General features: G+C 52.4%; 1 protein-coding gene across 5 annotated transcripts in view; it reads left to right on the forward strand.

The window, feature by feature from the left end:
• RPH3AL (rabphilin 3A like (without C2 domains)) overlaps positions 1–25,376 on the forward strand; it is a 158,134-nt gene that overhangs the window by 85,426 nt on the left and 47,332 nt on the right. For 4 of the 5 annotated variants that reach the window (XM_081220050.1, XM_081220047.1, XM_081220048.1 and 1 more), the window contains exon 5: positions 20,273–20,359. The exons of the other annotated variant lie outside the window; for it this stretch is intronic. In XM_081220050.1, the coding sequence (XP_081076176.1) occupies positions 20,273–20,359 (87 nt within the window). The remainder of the gene's footprint in view (positions 1–20,272; positions 20,360–25,376) is intronic. 5 annotated transcript variants of the gene reach the window in all.

Below are 25,376 nucleotides of genomic sequence, written 5' to 3' on the forward strand. Positions count from 1 at the left end.
GGGAGCGTGGAGTCCTACCCACTGTGCCACCAGGGAAGTCCTCTGGCTTGGCTTTCGACATGGCTTCCTCACCAAGCTTAACCATTTCTAGCTTTTGATTTAAAGAGAGAGACATGTGACTCTTCCTTTCAGATGAACACCTAGAGGCCATTGGAGGGTTAGTAAATGGCCTAATTTCAATATTGTTGTGTCTCAGGGAATAGGGTAACATCAAAGATCACTGATCACAGATCACCGTAACAAATATAATAATAATGAAACAATTTGAAATATTGTGAGAATCACCAAAAGGTAATGCAGAGGCACAAAGTGAGCAAATGCCATCGGGAGAATGGCGCCTATAGACTTGCTCAACGTAGGGTTGCCACAAACCTTCAATTTGTAAAAAATGCGATATCTGCCAAGCACAGTAAAGCAAAGCGCGATAAAATGAGGTGTGCCTGTATTTCTACACGCCTGCTGCAAAAATGAGCGAAAATAAGAATTCCAATGTATGGCAAAGGAGACACGGATGTGCAGTGGGAAAAGAATGGCCTTTTGGATAAATAACGCATGGTCATTTGGATACTGATATGGAAAAGATGGATCTTGACTTTGACCTCCCACTAGGCACAAAAGTCAATTTCAGCTTGATTTCACATTTAAATGTGAAAGGTAAAATAATATTTGGGAGAATAAATAAATAAGCAAACAAATAACAAAGAAAGAACACACTTTAAGGTGAAGCAGTGGCAGATTTGAGGACCCCAGGTGCACCCACATGGCCTTGTCCAGAGCCCACCCTCCCCCTGGATTCCCTTGATACCAGCAGTGGCCGGCTAGCTGCCCTCCCCGCCACTGGGGGGAACCAGCTTTTCTACCTCCTTTCCCAAGACCTTCAGAAGCAGCCTGAATGTTCTCAGGATGTTCCCAATGCAAAAGCTAAGCACCTGAGGCTGGGTTGAGCCCACCTCCAGGGGCCCAGGCCTGTGTGGGCAGGAGAACAGAGCAGCCCTCTTGGGGGACTTTTACCTCCTTGGGAGCTGACTCAGCTCCACAGGCCCATCCTTGAAAATGAAATTGAATTTCATGAAGGTCTTATCTCTCTGCAGAATTTTTTGATTCATTCATTCTTTAAGGTTTTATTGGGTGCTGACTATATGCCAGGCCCTGCAGGTACCGTGGTGAGCAAGGTAGGCCTTGTCCTTGTACCCACCACTTGTCACAGTGAGACCCCTTACTTCCCTCTTCTCAGTGCTGTGCCAGACTCTGTTCTAAGGGCTTTTCACTTGTCAGCTCATTCCTGTCAACCCAGCAGTCCTCCTGTCAACCCAGTGGGCTCAGCACCTTTATCATCCCCCCTTTACAGATGGGGAAACTGAGGCTCAGAATGGTTAAGTACTTTTCCGAAGATCACTCAGCCAGTCAGTTGGGGAGCCAGGATTTGACCCCAGGCAGTCCGGTTCCGAGCATCCTTGCCCTTACCGCTGTACCACACCACCCCCATGGAGTTTATGAGCTGGAAAGGCGAGATGGACAAGAACAAGTAAATACAACAATTCCAGAAAGTGGGAGTCAGAAACATAAAAACTGAAGGTGGGGGGCACTCGATCAGCCAGTGGGGAGGACGTGGGAAGGCAGCTATTTTATTTCAGATGCGCAGCACGGGCCTCTATGAAGAGGTGACGTCTGAGCTGGGACTGTGATGAGGAAACGCAAGATCTGGCAGAAAGTATCCCAGGCAGGGGGAGCGGCGTGGATGGGGCACTGGGTGGGAAAGAGCACAGCATAAGTGAGGACCAGAAAGGAGGCCAGGGAGGCAAGGGAAGGGGGAGGCCCCACCCATGACCCTTCACATCTCCGTAGCCTGGCCCTTGCTGGGTCTGTGTGCTGGCAGCTGCCCCACCCTGCTCCTTGGATTAATTTGGATTCCCCCAAATCAGAGGCAAGATAAAACATTATTTACTTTTTAATTTGTGGGAAAATGTACAAACATAAAATATACCATTTAAATCATTTTTATGTGTACAGTTCAGGGGCGTTAAGTACCTTCACACTATTGTGCGGCCATCACCACCATCGTCTCCAGAGCTTTTTTGTCTTGCAGAACTGAAGTTCTATACCCATTAAATGGTAACTCCCCATCCCCACCCACCCCAGGCCCTGGCACCCCACTTCTTTCTGTCCCTATGTGTTTGACTACTCTGGGTACCTCATATAAGCATTCAGGCAGTATCTGTCTTTTTGTGACTGGCTTCTGTCACTTTGCATAATGTCTTCAAGGTCCATCCATGTGGTAGCACGTGTGAGAACGTCCTTCCTTTTTAAGGCTGAATAATAATACTGTGTATGTAACACGTTTTGCTGATCCATTCACCTGGCAATGGGCACTTGGTTTGCTTCCACGTTTTAGCTCTCGTGAGTTGTGCTCCTGTGAACATGGGTGTGCAAATATCTCTTTGAGACTCTGCTTTCAGTTCTTGTGAGTGTATACCCAGAAGTGGAATTGCTGGATCATGGGGGAATTCTGTTTAATTTTTGGAGGACCCGTCATACGGTTTTCCCCGGCAGGTGCACCATTTTACAATCGCACCAACAGTGCACGAGGGTTGGGGGGGGGGCAGGTTTTTGCAGGGCCTCCCTCCCGAATGGGAGGTGCGGTGAAAGTCATCCTTGGCTCCCTGCCCCCTGCTCCCTTTCCAGACCCAGCGCTCAGCATCTCTGTCCCTCAGGTGCGGCCACAAAAACAACAAGCTTCTTGAGCAACAGCTGTTTCATCTGAGCTGCCTCCACATTGGCCCTGCAATGTCTTTTTTCCTCCTCGACCTAATTCAGATGTTAGGAGACGTGTGTTTGTGCCTCATTACGAAGATGGATTTTTCATTCAGCTACTGATGTTTCCTAAATTCCCGGAAAAAGTCACTTAATTCGTCTGCCCCGAGGGCCCTCTCTGACTGCTTGGCAGGAATTGACTTGGCTGCCGTTGCCGGGATGGGAGGATTGGACCAGACCCCACACAGCATCTTGGAACATCTGCCTCGATCAGGAGTGTGACGAACAGAACGTCTGCGTCAAGGCCCCCTTCTCTCTTGCTGCCCTGGTGCCTGTGCCGTGGCTTTTCCTCCCGCAAAGTAGCTTCTTTCTTTCCACTTTGTGCAGTTCAGAGCCCTTCTGATAGCCCGATCTGACACTGACCTCCAACTCAGGGTCATCAGGACAAAGGCAGCGGAGGAGCTGCTGAGAGCCAGGCTGGGCTCCCGGTGGCAAGGCCCAGAGTGTCCTGGAGAGAGACCAGCGCCATGGTCATTGGCCATCTGGAGACCCTGCCCACTTAGCTCACCTTCCAGCCAAGCCCTGCCCTCCAGGAACTCACCTGGTGACAGATAATGCAGCTCGGTGTGACAAGTGCTTAGATGCAGATGGCATGGAGTGATCCCAGAGTGGAGGGGCAGGGGTGGCTGGCCCCCGAGAGGTACGGGAGGCTGCAGCGTGGAGCTCACTTTGAGCTGAGCCTGGAAGGGTGGATACCCAGGGGGCAGGGGTGGTGCATTTCAGGAGGAAGTGCAGGGACTGGTGGGCGTTTGGCAGAGCTGGTGGATGTCGGGGAGGGAGGGAGAAGGAGGGGGTGATGGTGAGAGGCAGGCTGAGGGAGGGAGAGAGTGAAGCGAGGATCTGGCGGCAGAGCCATCAAAGGGTGCTAAGCAGGTGATGGCTGTCAGGCGGGTCTCTGGGGAGTTTAAGTCCAGAGGTGGATTTGGAGGAGGGAACGTGTAGTGGGTTGGAGAGAGCCTGTCGGATGCTGAATTATCCAATTAGCAATACCGAAGGCCTGAATTCAGGCAAGAACACCCAGGATGGGGACTTCAAAGACAGTTAAGAGTCAGAAATAACAAAAGCTGCCAGTGATGGAGAGCTCACTCCGGGCCAGGCCCCTGCTTAGTTATCAGCCACCCTTCCCTTCCCTGTAACTCCTTCTTTTCCAGGCTGCTCACACACCCTTCAGGGGCAGGACTGGAGTGGGGACACTGGGCCTGGGCCCACCTTCTCTTGCACCAGACTCCCTCCATCCTGCTCCCTGTTAGGCCTGGCCTCTCCCCTCGTCTGCATCTCTCCCAGGGCTGCATCTCTCTCTGTCTGCACTTTGGTTTCTGCTGCCTTCCTTTGCTCAGCACTCTCCCCCGATACACACGTCCTACCCGTGTCTGAAGTCCCATTGAGGGCGCGGGTCCCTGTGTATGTCAGAGGGTGGACGTAGCTGGTGGGGTGGGATAGGGGCGGGGCCAGTGTTGCCGAAACTCATACTGACTGCCACCCCTGCACCTGCACTGTGTGGACCGGGCGTCAGGAGTGCAGGAGAGCTCTGCCCTGGGCTCCCCCTGTGACCTCGGGTTAAAATCCCTTCCCGCTCTGGGCCTCTCGTGCTCCCTGTGAAAGGAAGCAGTTGGAGGGGTTGGAGGAGAGGGTCTCCTGGGCTGTCCAGCAGTTTCCTCCCATGAAGCTCAGGTCAGCCCAGTCCTTGCAGGATCACCACCCCAGAACCTGCTCCCCAGGGGCCTGCACAGATCAGGGAGCAGCAGCAGCCGCAGCTGTGAGCTAAAGCTCATTTCTCTGCATCTCCAGAACACAGCTCGGTTTGTTGTTATTTTAAAGCCACGGCAGGTTTGCTTCCCAATTGGCTTTGGCTCAGGCTGTGATTGAGTCTGTGTCCTCTCAGCAGGAGGAAGCCAGGGTGGGGGTCGGCATGTGCTTCTTAAAGCCCCCTCTGCCCCTGATGTTCCTGTGATGCCATAAGTTCCTCAGAGCCCCCTGGAGGTCAGTAGGCAAAAGGCGGTGATTATACCCATTTTCCAGATGGAGAAACTGAGGCCCAGAGGGATAACTTGCTCCTGGTGGCACAGCCAGGGCCTTGGAGTTCCTCCTACCTCTTGGTTCAGAATTTTACCCACATGCCCTTTGGGAAGTAAAGAGAGCTGAAGGCACGCAGGAGACCCCCAAAGGAAGGTGTTTTCTGGTGCCAGCTTGTCCATGGAGTGCAAAGGCCATTGGCTAAGTGCCTGCAACACTGGGGAAGGGATGGTAGCCCCAACACTAGGGCTCACCATCCATAGTGGGGTGTAGCACCCTGAGCACCCCTGAGGCAGGACCCTACCCCCCAGAGTTTGTCACACCCCTAAGGTGGCTGAGCAGCAGCTGAACACACGTGGGGTGTTTGTGGTTGTTGAGTCATGGACCAGTCAGTGTGAGGCCAGCCCCTCACTGAGTGGGCAGACTGTCTGTAAGCTTGGGCTTGGGTTGGGTTTGGGGACACCAGCCGGGCTTCCCCACTGAGACATCCATCCGTCCGGCACCCCCTTGGGCCCCTCGCTACACCCCTCAGTGGCTCTTCTCCCGGGATCTGGTCAGTGTAGCAAGCCCGCCGGCAGCAGGAAGCCGTGTTGGCAAATCTGTTTAGCGGCTGTTACCAGGAACAGTAATTTTGTGCAGCCTCTTGTCCTCTGTTGCGGTAAATAACAGATAATGACATTTCCAGTCCAAGCTGTGGCCAGCGCCACCCACGTGGCCCTCACCTCGCCAGCTGCGCCCCGCAAGCTGCCACCGTTCGCAGGCCCTGCGATTCTTCATCGCTCTCAAATTGCCCCTGTTTTTCCTGCTGCGTCGCTTCCTGCACAGCTGTTTGCTGTTCACTGACCTTAACTGGAGGTGGATTTGGCCTGTCCTTCTGTTTCCCCGCCGGGAAACCAGGATGCCGCTCTTGTGGATAGAGGGAGCGGGGGGGGAGCGCGGGAACCGGCTCCTTGCCAGGGCACCCTTTAGCCTGGGCCTCCAAACCGGGAAAGAGACGGGCCTTTCTCAGAGGGGACTTTTTTTTTTTTTTTTGCGGTACGCGGGCCTCTCCCGTTGCGGAGCACAGGCTCCGGCGCGCAGGCTCAGCGGCCATGGCTCACGGGCCCAGCTGCTCCGCGGCATGTGGGATCTTCCCGGACCGGGGCACGAACCCGTGTCCCTGCATCGGCAGGCGGACTCTCAACCACTGCGCCACCAGGGAAGCCCCCAGAGGGGGCTTTTGAGCTCTCTCCTTCCAAATCCTTTCCTCACCCTTGTCATCCTGCCTTCCATAGGAGGGATGACTCTCCGAGGTTACAGATGCAGAAACTGAGGCTGAGAGGGGTTATGATCTGCCAAGCCTTCCAGAGACCCCTCTGCCCAAGAACCACATCTGCCTTGCTGCGTTTCCAGGCGCAGACAGGAGTGTCGTCTGGGGCCCCCAGGGAGTGAGGCCCGAGCACCTGGCTGCCACTGCGGGGCCTCCCCACCCGGCTCCCGACTGCCTGCAGTGGAGTATCATCTGCTTTCCAGCTCATTCTCTGCTTCTCTGCTTCTTCGTCTTGCTCAAGTGTGGCTTGTTCCCTCCGGCTGAAATCTCAGTGGCAGTCGACTGCCACTCTGTTCTACTGCCCAGAATAGAGTCTAACCGCCGCCGCTTGGTATCCAGGGCCCTCAGTCCATTCATGGCCTGAGCACAAGCTGCTGACCGTAGTGGCATAAACTGCATACCGGGCTGGGAGTTCCGAGGCCTGAGGGTCAGACCTGACTCTACCTGGCCTAGACCTGTCACCGCGCTCCCTGGAGCTCTGTTCCTGCACATCACCAGGGTCCTTAGCTGATCATTAGTGCTGTTGCTCCTGGAATGTTAAGAAGCCCTAGGGTGTTTGTCAAGTCCGCTGTATTTTTCAAAAAAAAAAAAAAAAAATCAGTTCCGGTGACAGGTACTTACTGGCTTCGAGGGCGTTTACTGCATCCAGGCACTGGAGTGGGCACAGAGAAGGGAGAGGGTATTTTCACATAAACTGACCTTTTGAGAGTTAGGATAACCCCGGAAAGTCAGAGAAGACGGTGCTGACCCTGGGACAGGTGAGGCTGCCGAGGAGCTGAATGTCCACACTGGGCTGGTGGGGGGATCTGCGCTAACTTGGCTTCCTGTGGACCCCGGATTGGCCTTCTCTAGTCTCCCCAAGCCCTCCCCACTCCCCACCCTGATCTCTTCGTCCCAGCAGCTTGAATTTGTTGTCTGGCCGACTGTCTGCATCCAGCCCTGCTCCTCTGGCTCTGCGCTGGGGCCCCTCTGCTCACCCAGGTCCTGGCCCCACACCACGGAGGCCCCTCCCCCACTGAGGCCCCTCCCCCTTCTTATGCCCTCCCCCTCCACCAGCTCCATCAGCTCCATCAGAGACCAAATGCTCATATCTCCTTCAGCCTAAACAAACATTTATTGAGCACCTACAGTGTGCCAAGCACCAGTCCAGGTTCCAGAGTGACCTCAGGGTCAGGCCAAGCCTCGGCCCCTCCTGAAGCACCTGTTCTAAGGGTGGTGAAACTGACAGTAGATGCGCTCAGACCAATATCGAAAGTTCACCCATCTACACGGCCTCTCACTTGCCTTGCGTTCCCAAGCTTCAGGCAACGCCGTGTGCTGGCCCTCCCTCGTCTCTGTCCCCTGCCTTCCTCCCAAGCTCTGGACCTGGGTGTCACCTATGGCGAGACAACTCTTCCAAGGAGTCCACTCGCACTGCAAGTATCCATGTGTCCAAAGCCGAATATTTTGCCGGCCGCTCGTCCCCACTCTGTTAACATGACCACCGTCCATCCTGTTGGCCAGCTGGCAGCCTCTAGAATGAACCAGAGTCCTTCCTTTTCCTCACCTTCCATACCCAGCTAGGATTGGAATTCCATAGGCATCTGGGAATGTTCTGGAAAAAGAGCCTCTGCTAAGAATACAGAGGACAAATTGACCGGGAGTGACTGAATCTGTATTTTCAGCAAAGGTGCTTTTTCTGAAACTCAGATCTGATCGTGCCCCTCCCCTCCTTAAAAACCATCATCGGCCCCCAGATGTCTGCAGAATCCCAACCCCACAGTCCATGATGCTTGTCAGTCAGCCCCTCCCTTCCTTCCTAGCCAACTACATGCCAGATGCCTGCTAAACTTGGGGATTTAAACAAGAACCACAATGTCCTTTTTCTAGAGGGAGCATAGTCACAGGATAGACAATTTCAATATGATGCAGTTAACACTCCTCTAGAGATGTTGACCCATATTGGGAGCGCACAGGAGGGAGTAACTAGTGCCTCCCCTGGGGGGAAATCAAGGAAGGAGTCACAGAGGAGGAGACATTTGAGTTGTTCCTGAAGGATGCATAGGAGTTTGCTAGTCAGGAGGCAAAGCCTGGGTGAAAGCGTAGAGGCAGGGAAGTACCTAGAGTGTTGGGAACAGGCAGTGAGGCGTTTGGGGCTGGCATGGTGGGCTTGGTGAGGCTGGAGAGTTAGGCAGGGGCCGAGGAGGGAGGCTCTCACATATGTGTGCATCCATCTTCTTGTTTCTGTGCCCTCAGCCCGTGAGCCTCGCTGTGTTCTCCACCTAGTTCAGGGCCTGGTAGCAGCAGGGCCTTAGGAAGTGTTTGCTGAATGCTCTTGACGTCATTGGCCCAACCTGCAGCTAAAGTTGCTGCCCACTGAATCCTAGGGGGAGGAATGGTGAAGGTCCACCGGAGACCCCCACCTGGCCTTCCCATGGAGATTTCAAGCGTTCCAAAAGCAGGGCTGTGACTTCAGTATCTTTGGGGATCCGTCCCACAGGCTGGTCGCACACCCTAGAGCCATAGAATTTCGGAGCTAGGATCTGCTCAGCACACCTGGCCAGGGGCTCCTTGCCTGGCCCTCCCTCCAAGTTATGGCTTTGCGGCAGCCCCAGAGGAGCCAGGATCACTTGTAGCCTTAGCTGGGAGGCTGCAGATAGGGGCAGGGTGTTTTTAGGATGCTGGTTGTGAGGACAGAAAACCAAAATGATCCAGCTTCTCCCTTGGCTGTGCTCTTGTAACAGAGCCTGGGCCAGGTGGCTACCAGGTGGCTACCAGGTGGCAGGCACGCCTCTGGGTGAGAGATTATCTGTGGGAGGCCCCAGCCCACAGAGGTTGGTTATGCAACCATGGCCTGGCTGGGGGAGGCTGGAGCTGGCTGTATCTGGGGCCTTTAATTCCCTGAGTTCATGTTCCCAGGATGGCCAGTGTCTGTCTCGGCCATGTGTCTTCGGACCACCACTGTCCACTGGAGAACCCATCCACTTCCTCTCTCTCAGGACATCCGTTTCCTGGCCCCATCAGCATCCTTCTCCACTAGGGTGGGGGTCATAGCGGGCATGAGTGAGAGGCAAGATGGGGAGTGGGACCCCAGTCCGGCCCTCCACTTACTCTCCTTGGGTGGCCCCGGACAAGTTACCTGGGCTGTGTGCCCAGGGCCGTCATCTGAGTAATCTGTGTGAAGCACTCCTGCCGTGCCCAGCACCTCAGTACGTGTTACATAAGCTCTTGCTTTTTATGATGATGAGCCTGGGTCCCCATCCTGGCTCTGCCACCTCCTGGTGACACGAACTTAGCCAAGCCACCCAAGATCTCTGAGGACGAGGCTGCCTTCCTCATCCAAGGCATTCGGATCATAAAAACCCCCTCACAGGGCCGTTGTGAACATAAACGAGATTAAATGTGATGACGTGTGTGGAGCGCTGAGCTGGGTGCCAGGCATGGAGTAAGTGCTCAGTAAACGGTGACTGTTTTCATTATTATGAGTTGTAACTCTAAGTAACCACCTGGCAGGGGGCAAGAGGATGCGAGCCCGCTTCCTCCACCACCTGGGCCCTCCTCTGCCCTGACTCCCTCCCGGCCAGAGTGAGGTGGGAGAGCTGCAGGCCGCCGTGTGATGGGGTGGTCCCTGGAGACCGCTGGGCCAGGGATCTGGATGGAGCCACGTGGACCCGCGACTGAGAGGCCAGAGGACTTGATGAGCTCAACCATGGCCCAGGCCCCGTCAGTTCCAGGAGCGAGGGGTCTCTTCCTTTAGGGCTGGAAGGAGCTAGTTCCAGGAGTAGTCCCCGAAGGACCGGCAGGACCCAAGCCGGGAGGAGCCGGCCATGTTCAGAGCTTCAGGAAAGCTCAGCACGGGTCAGGGAGCCCTCGCGTGCACTGGACTCCATCTACCCCAGAGTCTTCCCCCTCGGCAGGTTGGCCCAGGGACAGGGGGCCCTAGGGTGCACTCCAGGCCTGGGAGACTTTAGGAGGGTTGTGCCCGAGAACCCCTTATAGGACCATTCACTGATTACTTTCTTTCTTTTTTTTTTTTTTTGTGGTACGCGGGCCTCTCACCGTTGTGGCCTCTCCCATTGCGGAGCACAGGCTCTGGACGTGCAGGCTCAGCGGCCATGGCTCACGGGCCCAGCCGCTCCGCGGCATGTGGGATCCTCCCGGACCGGGGCACGAACCCATGTCCCCTGCATCGGCAGGCGGACTCCCAACCACTGTGCCACCAGGGAAGCCCTACTTTCTTTTTTTTAATTGAAGTATAGTCTATTTACAGTGTTTCAGGTGTACAGCAAAGTGATTCAGCTATATATATAGAGATATATTCTTTTTCGGATTCTTTTCCATTTAGGTTATTATAAGACATCAGATATAGTTCCCTGTGCTATACAGTAGGTCCTTGGTTTTTTTTTTATTTTAATTTTATTTTAGAGTATAGTTGATTTACAACCTTGTGTTAGTTTCAGGTGTACAGCAAAGTGATTCAGTTATATATACACATATTATATATGCATATAACATATATAGATATACTCTTTTTCAGATTCTTTTCTGTTATAGGTTATTACAAGATATTAAGTAGAGTTCTCTGTGCTATACAGTAGGTCCTTGTTGTTTACCTGTTTTATACATAGTAATGTATGTCTGTTAACCTCTAACTCCTAATTTATCCCTTCCCACCCCCTTCCCCTTCCGTAACCATAAGTTTTCTTTCTATGTGTGACGCCCATTGATTTCTACCCTCATTCGCCCCTGGGGAGAGTCAGTGCTATCGCCTGTCCCCACTCAAGGCCCCGTGAGACCCAAGGTCCCCTTAGAGGTTGAGACGGAGAAGTGTGGAGTCCCCAGCTGTCCTTCGTCCCATCGGGACTGCAGAGCAGTTTCGTTTAGCCTCTCAAAACCCAGACTCCCTTTAGATAAATGTAGAAACCTTCCACCTTTTTAATGCTGTTTGAAATTTCAGAATAATATTTTATGTTTGAAAAAAGTGAGCATACTGTTGAATGTGCTTTTCCCGCTACAAGCGCCCTGTCCTCGGCCCTGGAGGGTCTGGCACCCCCTCAGAGGGGCACACCCCAGCCTCAGGGGTCGACATTGGCCCTCCCCTGAGACGCATCGGCTCCCCCGGCCATCCCCTCAGCCCTCATCCCTTCCATGATTTGTGCATAATTCCCTTCCACCAAGTGTTTCTGCCTTGTCGCGCTTCAGTCTCACCAGGAGTCAGTGCTCCGTCTGCGCAGCCCAGTGTTTGTATGTCTCTTCACCCCAAGGGGCTGAGTACCCACCGTGCCCCGCACAGACGCTTGCTGAAGGAATGAATGGATTCCTCGAGACCCAGGGCTGTGTCTCACGCGGTCCCCTTTTGATCGTACGTTATTAGATTCGCTGGTCTTTAAAACCTCCCTCTCAGCTTCATACTGAATAACCCGTCTCCGCTCCTTTGCCCAGACTCTCATCTGCAGCCATGGTGCATCCACTGGCCCTCCTGTCACCCACCGTGCGTGCCCCCCATCGAGACAGCTCAAATCTTTGCTTCCTACGTTTGCCTGGGAAAGAGGCCAAAACCGAGCATGGAGTCTCCGGTTTGTTTGTTTGTTTGTTTGTTGTTGTTGTTGTTTGCGATACACAGGCCTCTCACTGTTGTGGCCTCTCCCATTGCAGAGCACAGGCTCCGGACGCGCAGGCTCAGCGGCCATGGCTCACGGGCCCAGCCGCTCTGCGGCATGTGGGATCTTCCCGGACCAGGGCACGAACCCGTGTCCCCTGCATCGGCAGGCAGACTCTCAACCACTGCACCACCAGGGAAGCCCTAGGCATGCCTTTTTACTATGCGCTTATGAATGTTCATCTCAAGCTCCTTCCATTGCCTTTTTAACCCTCCTCTCTGCTCAGGATGCAGGGCTGACGGTAGCGAGTGGCAGGAGATAGAAGGCAGTGCTCTGGAAGCTAGTCCTGAAATCTGCAGTGCTGCCTTTCAGCTGGGAGAGGTGGCTGGGGGCTGCCCAGGACTGGGGTCTGCAGGTGGTCCCCAAATAGCATCAGCGACTCATCTGGTGGGGAGCTGGGGAGGGCTCACTCAAAGGAGGCGGTGCAGCCTTCCAGAGACCGAGGTGAAGAGTGGCCCTGCGTGGGGTAGTACACCTGCCACCCGCAGCCGGGACACAGGAACGCTGGCGTTTCCCCGGCAAGGCACCAGTGTTGGAAGCACAGAGAGACTTGTCTTCCTTCTGAAATTCTTCTCCGGGCGCCTCCTGGCTTCTGTCTCAGGCCAAGCAGCAGGTGGCTGGCATTCTTAAGGCCGTGCGTCTTTGGGTGACTCAGTATTTGCAGTGGTCAGGGCTCAGGTCAGCATGCCCTCCTCAGCCCTGCTGGCCCCCAGACTGTGTCCTAATGAACAGAGGAGGGCCCTGGCTGTGCCCTCTCCCACTTAAGGCTTGACCGAGTCTGGTGTTCTGGAAGGGGAGCCGGGGCCCAGGGAGCCAGCCCTGCCTTCACTTGAGCCGCCGGTAGAGAAGGAAGGCTTGGATGCGTCTCTTCTCTGAGCAGAAACCTGGAGCTCAAACAGCACAAGGTTCACGTCCCAGCTCCTTGTGGTCAGGTTACTTAGCCTCAAGCCTCAGATCCTGAGCTGATAAAATAGGGACCGTAATACCCACTTCTTAGGGTGGTTATGAAAATTAAGTGAGATTCTACATAAAGCACCTACCTTGATGCCTGGTGTAGCACCAGGGCTCAAGAAAGTATATAAATATTTATAATATGTACATCAATATCTAAAGTATATAAATATTTTTAATATGTACATCAGTATCTAACGTACTGAAAGTCATTTGGCAGCAGAACCTGGGTTCCAGATACTGAGTCTATCTATAGCAAGGAGGCCATGTCTAGCCCCTGCCCTCCTGGCCCTCCAGGGCTGGTGATACACCTCCAAGCCTGGCTGATGTCTTGGGGTTGAGCAGGACTGATCCTGTGATCAGAGGGGTCAGTGACCTGTGGACACCACCTGCAGAGGTGGAGGGGGGTGGAGGCAAGGCTGACTATCTACATTTGAGCCACACTCAACCAGCAAGTCCAGTCTCCCTCCCGTTTGTGCCTATGCCTTCAGCTTCTTTAATCCATCCTGACCCACAAAAATCCACATAGGGTCAAAAAATGAAGTCGGGGGCTTCCCTGGTGGCGCAGTGGTTGAGAGTCCGCCTGCCGACACAGGGGACACGGGTTCGTGCCCCGGTCCGGGAAGATCCCACATGCCGCGGAGCGGCTGGGCCCATGAGCCATGGCCGCTGAGCCTGTGCGTCCGCAGCCTGTGCTCCACAGCGGGAGAGGCCACAACAGTGAAAGGCCCGCGTACCGCAAAACAAACAAACAAAAAAGAAGTCGGGGCAAGTGATTTCCCAAAACATTTAGCATAGCCTTCCTTTAAATAGGAATTCTGCTTACCCATTTAAAATAGATTTCGACTTAGCACAATTCAATTTATGTTTTGGCCGCTCTCCTTCCAGATATTTTTCTGTGCATATATCTACTTCTAAATGGATATAGGCACATATACATATTTATATGGTAGAGAATCACACTAGGCTTACTGTTTATAACATGCTTTTTTAACTTAATTTATTGTGAACATTGCTCCATGTCAGTAAATACACAGTTCCGTCGTGATTGTTTTCATTCTGTCTGTTTACGTCGGCATTTTTATTGCCAAGTACCTTTCTCCAAAACACAATCGGATTTTTTTCCTTGCTGAAGATTTGAGTTCTAGCCTGGGGAACACACTGGGTGGCGTGGAATGCACAGTCGTGGGCTGATTTCTTCACATTGTTCGTGCCTGTGCTGTGATTGTCTGGACACAGCCGTTTCTTTACCCTGCTTTCCTGGGGTGAGGATCGGGGGCAACCGCTCCATGAGCATCATTGCTGCCTGGTTCCTAAGGAGAGACCATCTCACTGACAAACTTCAGTGGTGAAACTTGAAACTCTTGGGCAAGTCCTTTTCCAGTTTCAGTCTTGAAGTTCTTGGGCAAGTCCTTTTCCAGTTTCAGTCTTGAAGCTCTTGGGCAAGTCCTTTTCCAGTTTCAGTCTTGAAGCTCTTGGGCGAGTCCTTTTCCAGATGAGTTTTCCTCGTTCATCAAGTCCTCCGCTCGATGGAACCCTCATTGAGGACAAAGGGCCGTGCCTTGTTCATCTTCATCATTCCTAGAACAGCACCTTCCATCCAGTATTGAGTAAACGTTTGTTGAATTGAAGCACCAAATATTTTCAAATTAACCATCTCCATTATTCATTTCTGCAGCACAGCGTACGTTTTTCTGGCCTCCTTGTATGGAATATTTAAGCACAATTTCATCTCTTTGGTTGGCTGAGTGTCGGGAACACCGCTTTCTGTGTGATGGATGATGCAGCGAAGGCTTCAGGGCCTGTCACGGAGGACGTGGCTGATTCCCGGGTACTAAGTGCTCTGGAGGGGTGCGAGCAGTTTCGTTCCCACCCCCGCGTGGGCACCGCACCTGCTCCCTTCTAGTCAGCGGCAGCCTGGGGACTCCGCCATGAATGTGAGGGCTCCGCGTGGAATGAGTTAGGGGCTCACGGTGAGGATGGGAAGCCCGGCCTGGGAGTGAGGTGCCCGAGCTCTGTGGTCTCCCAGACCTTGTCGTGCCTCTGACTCTGACCTACAGTGTGGGAAGGTGAAGGTGATGATGTTGGACGGAGAGGCAGGGCTCCAGGGAGTCTTGGGGTGACCGAAGTGGCCTAGGGCATGAGGATGCTCAGGAGGGCACCCCACAGACCTTGGAAAGAGTCTGAACACACAGGCAGCCTGCAGGATGCCCCCCTGGGGAGGCAGGCAGGAGTGGTCATGTGGAGGGCGGGGCACGCATCTCTGCCCCCACCCTTAGCAAAGGACCCTCAGTGTCATTTCCTCTGTGGCCAGCCCAGCCTGGATTCATGCCCTGCCCACTGAGAGTGAGGCCCACTGGGCAGCAGTCCCACCACCCCTGACACCCCACCCCAGAGGAGGCTCTTCCTTGTCTGGTCTCCCGTTGCCTGACCAATCAGCATCACTTAGTGTGGACGGGGCACCCCCTGCCCCCTGCTGCCCAGTGAGTGTTTCCTGTTTCTGTGCGTCTCTCCCCGCCAGCAGGTTGGCACATTCCAGGAGGGGCCACATGTTGCCTTCTCAGGTGTAATGTTAAAAGTAGCTCTCATTTGTGTATTCGTTTATTCCCCCAAAATTCAATATGCCAGATACCAGAAACAGGAAGGTGAACAGAGATAGACGTGGCCTCTGCCCTCTGGTTGTTGACAGCCTAGTAGGGGAAGTGACCGTAGTTACACAGCCACACAAATGAGGGTAAGTCTTAGTGGAGGAGAAGAGACAAGAGCCCGTTAGGGAAGCTCCAACCTGGTAAGAAGGCAGGGAAGGCTTCCTTGAAGAAGCAGTGCTTTTGCTTTTGCTGAGGTCTAAAGGATGCATAGGCTAATAAGGAGAGCGTGTGGTCAAATACATTCCAGACAGAGAGAGCAGCACATGCCAAGGTCCAGTGGCAGGAAAAGCAGATGGAGGACCAGGGACTGAAGTCAGGCCAACACGGCTGGGGCTTGAGATGGAGAACGAGGCAGTGGAGTAGGGGAGAGGGGTGCAAGCTGCGGTCACAAGGAGGTAGGTCTACCCTGAGCAGGCCTCGTGCATCATGTGAAAGGGTGTGGTCTTCATCCAGAGGGCAACAGGAAGACTCTGGAGGCTCTTAAGCTGGCAAGGACGGTAGACAGGGCGTGATTAGATTTGCATCTTGAAAAGATCACGCTGGCTTCTGGAGGCTGGCCAAAGTGGGGTGGGGCCATGGTGCAGGCCCCGGAGATGGCAGTATGGATAGGGAGGGTGCTGGAGGAGAGTGGACAGTTCTAGTGAGATTTAGAGTTCTTGGAGATGGATTATTTGGATAGGCAGGAGGGAGAGTGGGGATCAAGGATGATTCTGGGTTTTTGGCTTGTATGACTGATGCGTGTGGCATCCTTCACTGAGGCAGCTGTGCAGGACTGTGGTTGCTGCCTGCTCCTTGCCGTGAACTGTGCTGAGCACTTCCGTCAGTCATCTCCCTTGACCCTCCTAACTGTGACATGAGCCTGCCTGTTACCACCGTCTTCAGGACAAGAAAATGAAGCTCAGAGAAGGTTAGTAACAAGTCCAAGGTTGCATCTAAATGGCAGACGCTGCACTCCCCTGCCCCAAAACCTGTGTCCCGTGGGCTACACCCTGAGCCACCCCCTTTCCCCATGCATGTTCTGGGATGGGATGTACATTTGCAAAAGGAATGCATGGAACGTCTGAGTCAGGCCCAGAAGCTAGACTTGGTTTGTTTAACGCTCAGACACAGCCTGAGGCTGCGGGAAGCATGAGAGAACCAAGCCCGGGAAGCCAGCGCTCACTCACCCGGGGCAATTCCGCTCAATGGAAACCCACTTGGCAGGGAAGCTGGTGGCCACCCCCAGGCCCGGCTGTCCTTGACACGACTGTGCAGCGTTCCCTTTACACTGAGTTGATGTTGTGGCCGGCTCACACTCTCTCTCACTGGCTTTTTAAAATACCACCTGCTTAATTTTCTTTATTGGAACCTGGAACAAAGACCAAGCCCATAAGGGGAAAAGGCTCGTTATTCTCTTCTTGGTCGAGATTTAATAGAACAGCAATTATGTATTATTTGAACTGGGGCGTGTTATCTTTTTGCTGGCCCAGGTTCCCCAGCTGGAGATGCTGGAGCTTCTAAAGACGGACCAAGAGATGGCCGGGACTGACCGGGGGGTCCACTAGTGATGGCTGGTAGCCTGAAAACAGGGCTACCCGTGGGCCAGGGAGGGTATGCCCTGACATGTCACCCCCAACTCCCTCCAGAACCCCACAGGACAAGGGGAGGAGAGAACATTTGGGACATGCCCTCCATCCCTCCCCCACCAGGACTGGGAGCTGACCCAACAGCCTTTGACCCTGCCTCTGGAAGGCGACTGGTCCACACGGCTCCTGCCCCCAGGTCAGGTGGTTCCGTGTGCTGTGTTCTCTGGGTAGAAGACAGAACACAGCTTTCAAGCACTCTCTCCTAGCTTCTTTCCCTGCCTCCCAACAGCATAGATGATCAGTCAATCAATCAGATGCTATTTATCGAGGGCACGTGCACGCCCATCCTTCAAACCCTGCTTAAATGTCACTCCTTCAAGGCAGCCAGACATGCCCTTTGGCCTGGCAGGCAGGCCGGCCTGGTACTGAGTGTTGGGTGCCTCACCGGGCCCCACCCTCCCAACACAGGGCTGTGCTCCACGTGGGTGCTCAGCTCTCCTAAGGTCCAGAAGAGGGGAGCTTCCCAAATCCTGATTGTCGCTACCTAACTGTGGGACTGCGGGCAGTCTTCAACATCTCTGAGGCTCATTTTCTTCACCTGTATGATGGACATCATGACACCCTTCACACTCTGTTGCCAGGGTGGCAGGGCCTGGTGCTCCATAATGGGAGGAACTGGTCTTCTCTCCCGATTCCCAGCAGCATTGTCTGATTCAGCAACCTTGGGAGGGGGTTAAGGCACACTGCGCACTTGGAGGACGAGCTGTCATTGAACCGTACAAGCACGTAGAAAACACAAGAGGAAAATCTCACCTCTCTGAGATGGCTCCACTAATTTTCCCATGTGTACCATCTATACGGGATCATGGGAACAAGCGGGAAAAACAGCCAACTGGCTTCAGCGCCTCCTTCTTCTCTTTACCCCAGGAAGGAGGGGCCCGTGCGTGTTTCCTTTTTTTTTTTTTTTTTTTGTGGTACGCGGGCCTCTCACTGTTGTGGCCTCTCCCGTTGCGGGGCACAGGCTCCGGATGCGCAGGCTCAGCGGCCATGGCTCACGGGCCCAGCCGCTCCGCGGCATATGGGATCCTCCCAGACCGGGGCACGAACCCGTATCCCCTGCATCGGCAGGCGGACTCTCAACCACTGCGCCACCAGGGAGGCCCATGTGTTTCCTTTTTTTAAAAAAATAAATTTATTTATTTATTATTATTATTATATTTTTGGCTGTGTTGGATCTTCGTTGCTGTGCACGGGCTTTCTCTAGTTGCGGTGAGCGGGGGCTACTCTTCGTTGCAGTGCGCAGGCTTCTCATTATCGTGGCTTCTCTTGTTTCAGAGCACAGGCTCTAGGCGTACAGGCTTCAGTAGTTGTAGCACATGGGCTCAGTAGTTGTGGCTCGCGGGCTCTAGAGCACAGGCTCAGTAGTAGTGGTGCAGGGGCTTAATTGCTCCGTGGCATGTGGGATCTTCCCAGGCCAAGGCTCGAATCTGTGTCCCTTGCATTGGCAGGCAGATTCTTAACCACTGCACCACCAGGGAAGCCCCCCCCATGTGTGTTTCTTGAGGCCCATCTTATGGGCGCCCCTGTCCTAGAGGTAGAAGGGTTGGGGTGAGCATTGGAAGGGGTAGCAAGAGACAGCTCTAGTGGGGAAGGGAGAGTCTCCAGACTGGTGGCTTGGGGCTCCAGGGGGACAGGCCGCTGGCCCCCAGAGAGGCGGCACCCCAGCCTGGCACAGATCCCAAACCCAGGCCTGACACAGAAGTGGCCAGGCCCCTTCCCCCTCCAAGGGACCGTGGGGGCTCAGAGGGAGAGCAGCACAGCAGCGAGCAGTCCAGCAGCACCCAGGGGACCCTTCCCAGACGTACTGCGCCACCAAAGACCCCAAGCCTGGGACCTTCGCGAGAGCCGGGCCCAAACAGACTGGGATGGACTTTCCTGCCAACCCAGAGGGACAGGAGCTTGGAGCAGATTATGATTTATTTGGAGAAATAAAAGAAAAGTGACATTTCTTGTACCTGCGGGTCTGATGGAAGCGAATGCATACCCCCCACGAATGTATCATAGCTTCCCTTGTGCCACGAGCTGGTTCCTCACCTCCTGTGGCTCCACTGCCCAATCAGGCAGCGACAACATGCTCTGAAAAGCCAAGTTGGTGACATTTCCCTCTCCGTGGAGAGGTGTGCTCCTTGCTCAGTTGGCAGCCTGCAGAAAAGGCCAAGCCGCAGATGTAGCCTTCCCTCGACAGGAGAGAGGAGAGAGCCCCAAGCCCCGCAGGGACCGGGCAGCCTCCACGCAGCGGCAGAAAGATGGATTGATTAGCTGGTGTGACTGTTCTCTGAGGAGGACACGCCGTCCCTGAACCAGACTCTGCCTGGATTAGCCCAGAAGCGGCCTCAGCCCCGCCAAGTGCCCCTGTGCCTCCTGGTGCTTTTCCCTCCAGGGCTTGTGGCTGTGCATCTCGGGGAAGCAAAATATGCACCAAGAAGTTATATGATCTTCAGCAACTCTGTAGGAGAAACGCTGCAGAGACTAGGTTCTGGCTGCTTACGTGTCCAGGGGCAGTTATATAGCAGCTCTAGAGGCAGACCTGAGTCTGTTACTTAGTCGCTGTGTGAACTTGAGCAATTCTCAAACTACTGCCTGTAAAATGGGCCTAATTCTTATATAATAGGGGTCCTGGGATTGTTAAATGAAGGGCCTTGGCATGAAGGAAGTGCCCAAGCGGTCACTGGTATTTCTCACCATATCATGGTCTTACCTTGTCAGGCACACAAGTGAATTTTTTTTTTTTTTTTTCTTTTTGCGGTATGCGGGCCTCTCACTGTTGTGGCCTCTCCCGTTGCGGAGCACAGGCTCCGGACGCGCAGGCCCAGAGGCCATGGCTCACGGGCCCAGCCGCTCCGCGGCATATGGGATCCTCCCAGACCGGGGCACGAACCCGTATCCCCTGCATCGGCAGGCGGACTCTCAACCACTGCGCCACCAGGGAGGCCCCACAAGTGAATTTTTTGCATGGTTATATACAAACTGTTTTCTTTGCTCCATGTTCTTTTTTTTTGTTTTTCTTTTTATTTATTTATTTATTTGTTCCTGGTCTTCCCTTCCTTTCACTATTCCATGCTCTTGGAGATCCCTGGATGGGCACACCTACTGTGCCCCAAAGCCAGCTACGGGTTTTAGATGATCTGTATCCTTTGGGTTATCTCCCCTTGGGGCCTGAAGCAAAAGCCATCCCCTCAGAAGGTGCCAAAGGGCTCCTTGGTTATAGTTTTCCCAGCCCCTCAGCTGAGGAGGAAGGGACTGAGTGTTTACGTTCCCGTGTCCTCTCTCTTGTAGAAAGTCTGCACCAAATGCGGGATCGAGGCCTCCCCCGGCCAGAAGCGGCCCCTGTGGCTGTGTAAGATCTGCAGTGAGCAGAGAGAGGTAGGGTACCCGGGGCAGCGGGGTCTGGGGGGGGGCCTGGGCGGGGCCGGGGCGGGGCCAAGGCGTGCACGAATTCAGGGAAGTTCATTGTTGGTCACGGAGAGGGGCTTCTCAGAAGGCCAAGGAGGGCCTACCAGGGGCAGCCCGGGACGAGGGTGGGGAGGGCAGCCAGCTTGCTTGCCCGTTCCCCAGTGCAGGGGGGGCAGTGGGCCCTGGTTCTGCTCTGCCTGGGGTCCGTGGTTTCAGTGGGGAGCCCCCCTCACTGAGTATAGGTCGCAGGTGGCATTTCATGGGCATCTATTATTATCATAACAGAAATGGCTGCCCCGGGTTGAAGGTTCACTCTGCGCGCGGCACCGTGCTAAGTTCTTTACACGAATGAATTCATTTCAACCTTGTGCACCCCCACAGGCCAGTGCGGTTATCATCCCCTTTTAATGATGGGGAAATGGAGACGCAGGAGGTTTAGTATCTTGTGGGCACCGAGCTAGTTAGTGGGTCTGACCGTGGTCTAGCCGTGGTCTAGCCGTGGTCTGCTGTGATGACACCGCCCCCAAAGTCCCTTCTGTTTCTAAATTTCTATCATTCTACTTCTGATCCCATTTGAAGGGAAGAAATCAAGGCTCAGCAAGGACTCTGAGGCAGTATCAGATGGGGGGCTCGAACCTACGTCTCCCAACCCCAAACCCAGGGCTTTCCTCACTGTGCCAGGGTCAGGAGTGGGGCTAAAACAGTGGAGGACCTTGTCAGGCAGCTCCTGGGGAAGGTCACGGGCCAGGGATCTCAGGCACAGAAGGAGTCGGGTAGAGGGAAGATGCCCCAGGTTTTCTAGATGTGGATTTTTTTTTTTTACTTGTCTGCTTGGTGATTAATATCCGCCTTTCATCTGAGGATCCATAAAATGTCTTTAGTTAGGGAAAATCCTCAGCCATGATATCCTTGAATATTGCCGCCCTGCCCTTCCAAGTCTCCTCTCCTGGAAACCCTGTGGGATACAGTTCTGAGCCTCTCCATCCATTCTCCACAGCTCCCAACTGTGCTTTCTCATTTTTCTTCTTTACCTTTCTGAGATACTTTCTGGGTAAATTCTTCAGTACTGCTTTCCAACTTGCTAAATCTTTGCGACTCTTTGTTGGTTGTCTCTCTCAGCAACAGCTTTCCTCGGGTGTTTTGGAATTGGGGTTTGTCTGCTCATCTTGCGTGGGAGTCCATCTCTCTCTCTTTCTCTCCTTGCTCACCACCTCCACCCAGCTCTCCCTGCCGAGTGATTTCAAGTTGTCTCCACCCAGGTCCTGGGTCCCCCGGCGCAGGGCCAGCTGTCTTGGGTTAGTGATGAGCTGCATGTTCACAGCGATAACGGGATTATTCCTGGAGCCAATCGTCAAAGCCATAGGCAGTCTGGTCAGGCCCTGGCTACGTGTGTGCTTCTTCCAGCTTCTCTCACTATTCACATTCACAGATAAGCTTTAGTCTCAGGAGGGTGGGGAGGTGGTACCTCTGCTTTTCTCAGCTTCCTCCCTCAGATGGAAAGTGCTTTTTCACCAGCCCCCATTTCAGGGACTGGTCCCCCACCTCCCATGGGAGACTTTTAGTCCCTGTACCCTTGGAAAACCAATCTTCCAGCTCCCTCCACCTGCTTCTGGGTTCTGAGTCAGCAGGCTGTGCCTTCAGCCCCTCAAAATAGTAAATATTTGGAGCTTCTGATCCATCGAGATATATATCTTACTTCTGAGCACAGTTGAGCTTCCTTGCTGGAATCTTTTCATGGATCACTGCCGTGTCTTTGGAACAGGGAAGTTAGTAGGCAGGGCCTCCGAGCGTGAACTAACATTCTAGTCTGTCTTGCCCAGAGGTCCCTGATTTCTCCTCCTGAAATGGAGACGATAATACCTATTTCATGGAGATACTGTGAAAATTCAGCAACATCCTTACAGTAGACAAAGTGTCCAACCTAGAATAGGCACTCCATCAATATTAGAAGCCTGTCTCTCTGACCCAGCTGGAAATCCCCCCTCTGAACTTGGGGTCCTTCTGGGCTTCAAGGGGTCCCTTTTAAGATGCAGGCATCCATGAGAGAGGAAAATACCCTAAAATACTATCTTGTAGGAGATTCCTGAGCAGGATGACAAGACACGGCCGAGCCGTGGGGAGGACAGAGATGAAGGAATTGTCAAGGAAAAGGAGGGGGATGAGAGGAAAGACAAATGTGGCAAATGTGATAATTTAGTGGAGGGCTTGGGTGGAGGTCAGCTGCCCCCGTCCAGCCCTACCCTGAGTTACCGTCGCGCTCATTAATAGTCCTGAGCTACCACAGGCAGCGTCCACCAGCAGCCCATCCTAAGCTCCGAGCGCTCCGAGGCCCAGAAAAGTCTGACCTAGCTTAGGATGAATTTTCTTGTCTTTCCTTAGAGTAAAGAATATGAGGCAGTGCGCTGTGCTATCAGTTTGCCCTTGAATTTCTAGAGGCTGATAAAACTGAGCAAGATCAAGGATGCTGTATTCCCTCTCTGCAGGGCCAGGCAGACTGTGGACGTTTAGGAGGTGTGGACGGGCCCTAAAAGGATGTGTGTCTGTCTGGGTGCCTGTGGATACCATACCCAAGCGCTGCATTTTCCTGCCTGCTTTTGGGGTGGGAGAGTGCCAGGGAAATTGGTTTCCTAATGCCTTTTTTTTCCCGTAGAAAAATATCTAATCGCAACAAAGAGCATTTGAAATGTCATTTTAAGTGCCACATAGAGCCGGTTCTGAGTCTGTGATAAAAGTGTGGAGTTCAGTCGTGCAGCAAAAACCATGTCCTGATGGAAGATCTTGCCTTTTCTGGTGGAAACTCTCATATGTCTGTGCCCAAACACGCTTATCTTCTTTTTCCATTTGACTCTTCTCTGCTGTCATCTTTGGCTGTGATTATAAGTATTTTTTTCTGGAGTGAGTCGAATGTTGGTTACATGTCCCTGGGACCATCAGGTTGGCATTGCTGCCTGTTTTGTGCACTTCAGTGATGCAGTGGTGTCAGCTTCAGCCCCTCTCCCTTTGGGGAGCTTACAATCTCACGCATTTATTTGTTCAGGCATTCAGTGCTTATTTATTGGGCATCTTCTATGCACCAGGCAAAAGAACTCTTCTCATGGGAGATGGAGATCACAAATGCAATAAAGTAAGTTCTGCCATGTCACAGATGGTGAAAAAGTACTTGGTAAAGGGGACGGGGTGATGGGAACATAGGGGTAGCTGCTATTTTATACAGGGGTCAGGAAAGGGCTCACTGATAAAATGTCATTTGAGCTGAGGTGTGGAGCACACTATATGGCTGTGTGGACAGAAAGCATTCCAAGTAAAGGGCACTGCAAGTGCAAAGGCCCTGAGGCAGGTGTGTCCTTCGTAGGTTTGAGGAACAGCAAGGAGAACAGTGTGACTGGAGCAAAGTCAAGTTCAGGAGAGGAGGTCAGAGACGTGGCAGGGGGTCAGATCATGTTGGTCCTTGTAGATCCTTGGAAGGACTTTGGCTTTTACTCTGAGTGAAATGGGGAGCCCCCGAAGGTCTGAAGTAGAGGAGAAGCGTGACCTGAATCCTCCCCCAGTTTTTAAAGGATACTCTGGCTACTGTGTTGAGTATAAATTATAGACTATAATGTCAGAGTTAGTACCATGATATTTCATCTTTCTTATTTAATATTACCCCAGATATTTAAGTTCTTGACTGTTGTTACCCTTAGAAGTTTTCATTTTTTAAAAAATATTTTATACATTTTACTCTCTTCTGATTATAAAATTAGTATGGATCATTGACATTCACAATGTATAGAAAGCATAAAGAAATATACACTCTCCCAAAATCCATGATCTTATCATCCAGAGACAATCACTGTTAACATTGTGGCATAATTACTTTCTCTCTTTTTTCTGTGTCTTTTTTCTTTATATTGTTGAACCTCTGTTTTAAAATTAACATTTTATCGTAAGCAGTTCTCAGTGTAATCAGTAACTCTTTGTAAACATTCTGTCATATGGGTATTCTGCTAATTTAAGCCATCTGAGTTATTTCCTTTTTTCCTTCTCATTGCTAATTGCTTTATATATCTGTGTACATAGCTCTTTGCCTACATTTGAGATTATGTCCTCAGAATGGATACTTAGAAGGGAAAACTAAACATCAGTGTTTATAGTCCCTCTTTACCTATAGACCCTTGAGTTATTGCTTTTGACTTATAATTAGCTGGCTATGTGATCTTAAATAATGACATGTGGACAGTGTATTTTCTGAGTCTTTTGCTATCTGGTAATAGCTGTTGCCTTTATACAAAAAACACAGTGACTTGACTGATAATGCAATTGATCATAATCTTTCCCACTCAAAATTCTGTGAGTTTGGCTTCTGTTGTCTAACCGACCACACGTGAAAAGAACCACCATGAGGGAGAGTAGGCAGAATCAGTGCCCAGGGAACTAGAGATAATAGTGAAACTGTGAAAGAAATATAAATAAGTTTTTTTTTTTTTGGCCTCACTGCACGGCATGTGGGACCTTAGCTCCCTGACCAGGGATTGAGCCCGTGCCCCCTGCAGCGGAAGCACGGAGTCCTAACCACTGGACTGCCAGGAAAGTCCAAATAAGTTTCTAAATTAAGTAAAAGAGATAAGAGAGGCAATAAAAGCCAAACTGAACAAACAGGACATTTGAAAAAAGAATGAGCAATTTTGAAAAAGAAGCAAATGAACCATTTTCATTTCTAAAAATGAAAAATGTTATTAAGGAATTCACAAACTCAATCAAATGATACTTCAGTAATTTTTTAGACCAGTAAACCTTGTCATTCCCATTAACAGAGACAGATGTTTCCTTATCATTTGCTTCTTATGCATTGTTTTTTATTTTTGATCCCTGGTTGGCACTCCCAACAGCTTGGAGTCCCTGGCCCCTGATATCCACTGTACTGACTGCCATGAATATGATGTTTTTTGTGACCACATGAAACTACAGTCTTTACCTAATTAAACCAGCTGCTTATATAAGTGTTCGG

Source organism: Mesoplodon bidens (assembly GCF_964165515.1).
Source record: "Mesoplodon bidens genome assembly, chromosome: 19".
NCBI lineage: Eukaryota > Metazoa > Chordata > Mammalia > Artiodactyla > Ziphiidae > Mesoplodon > Mesoplodon bidens.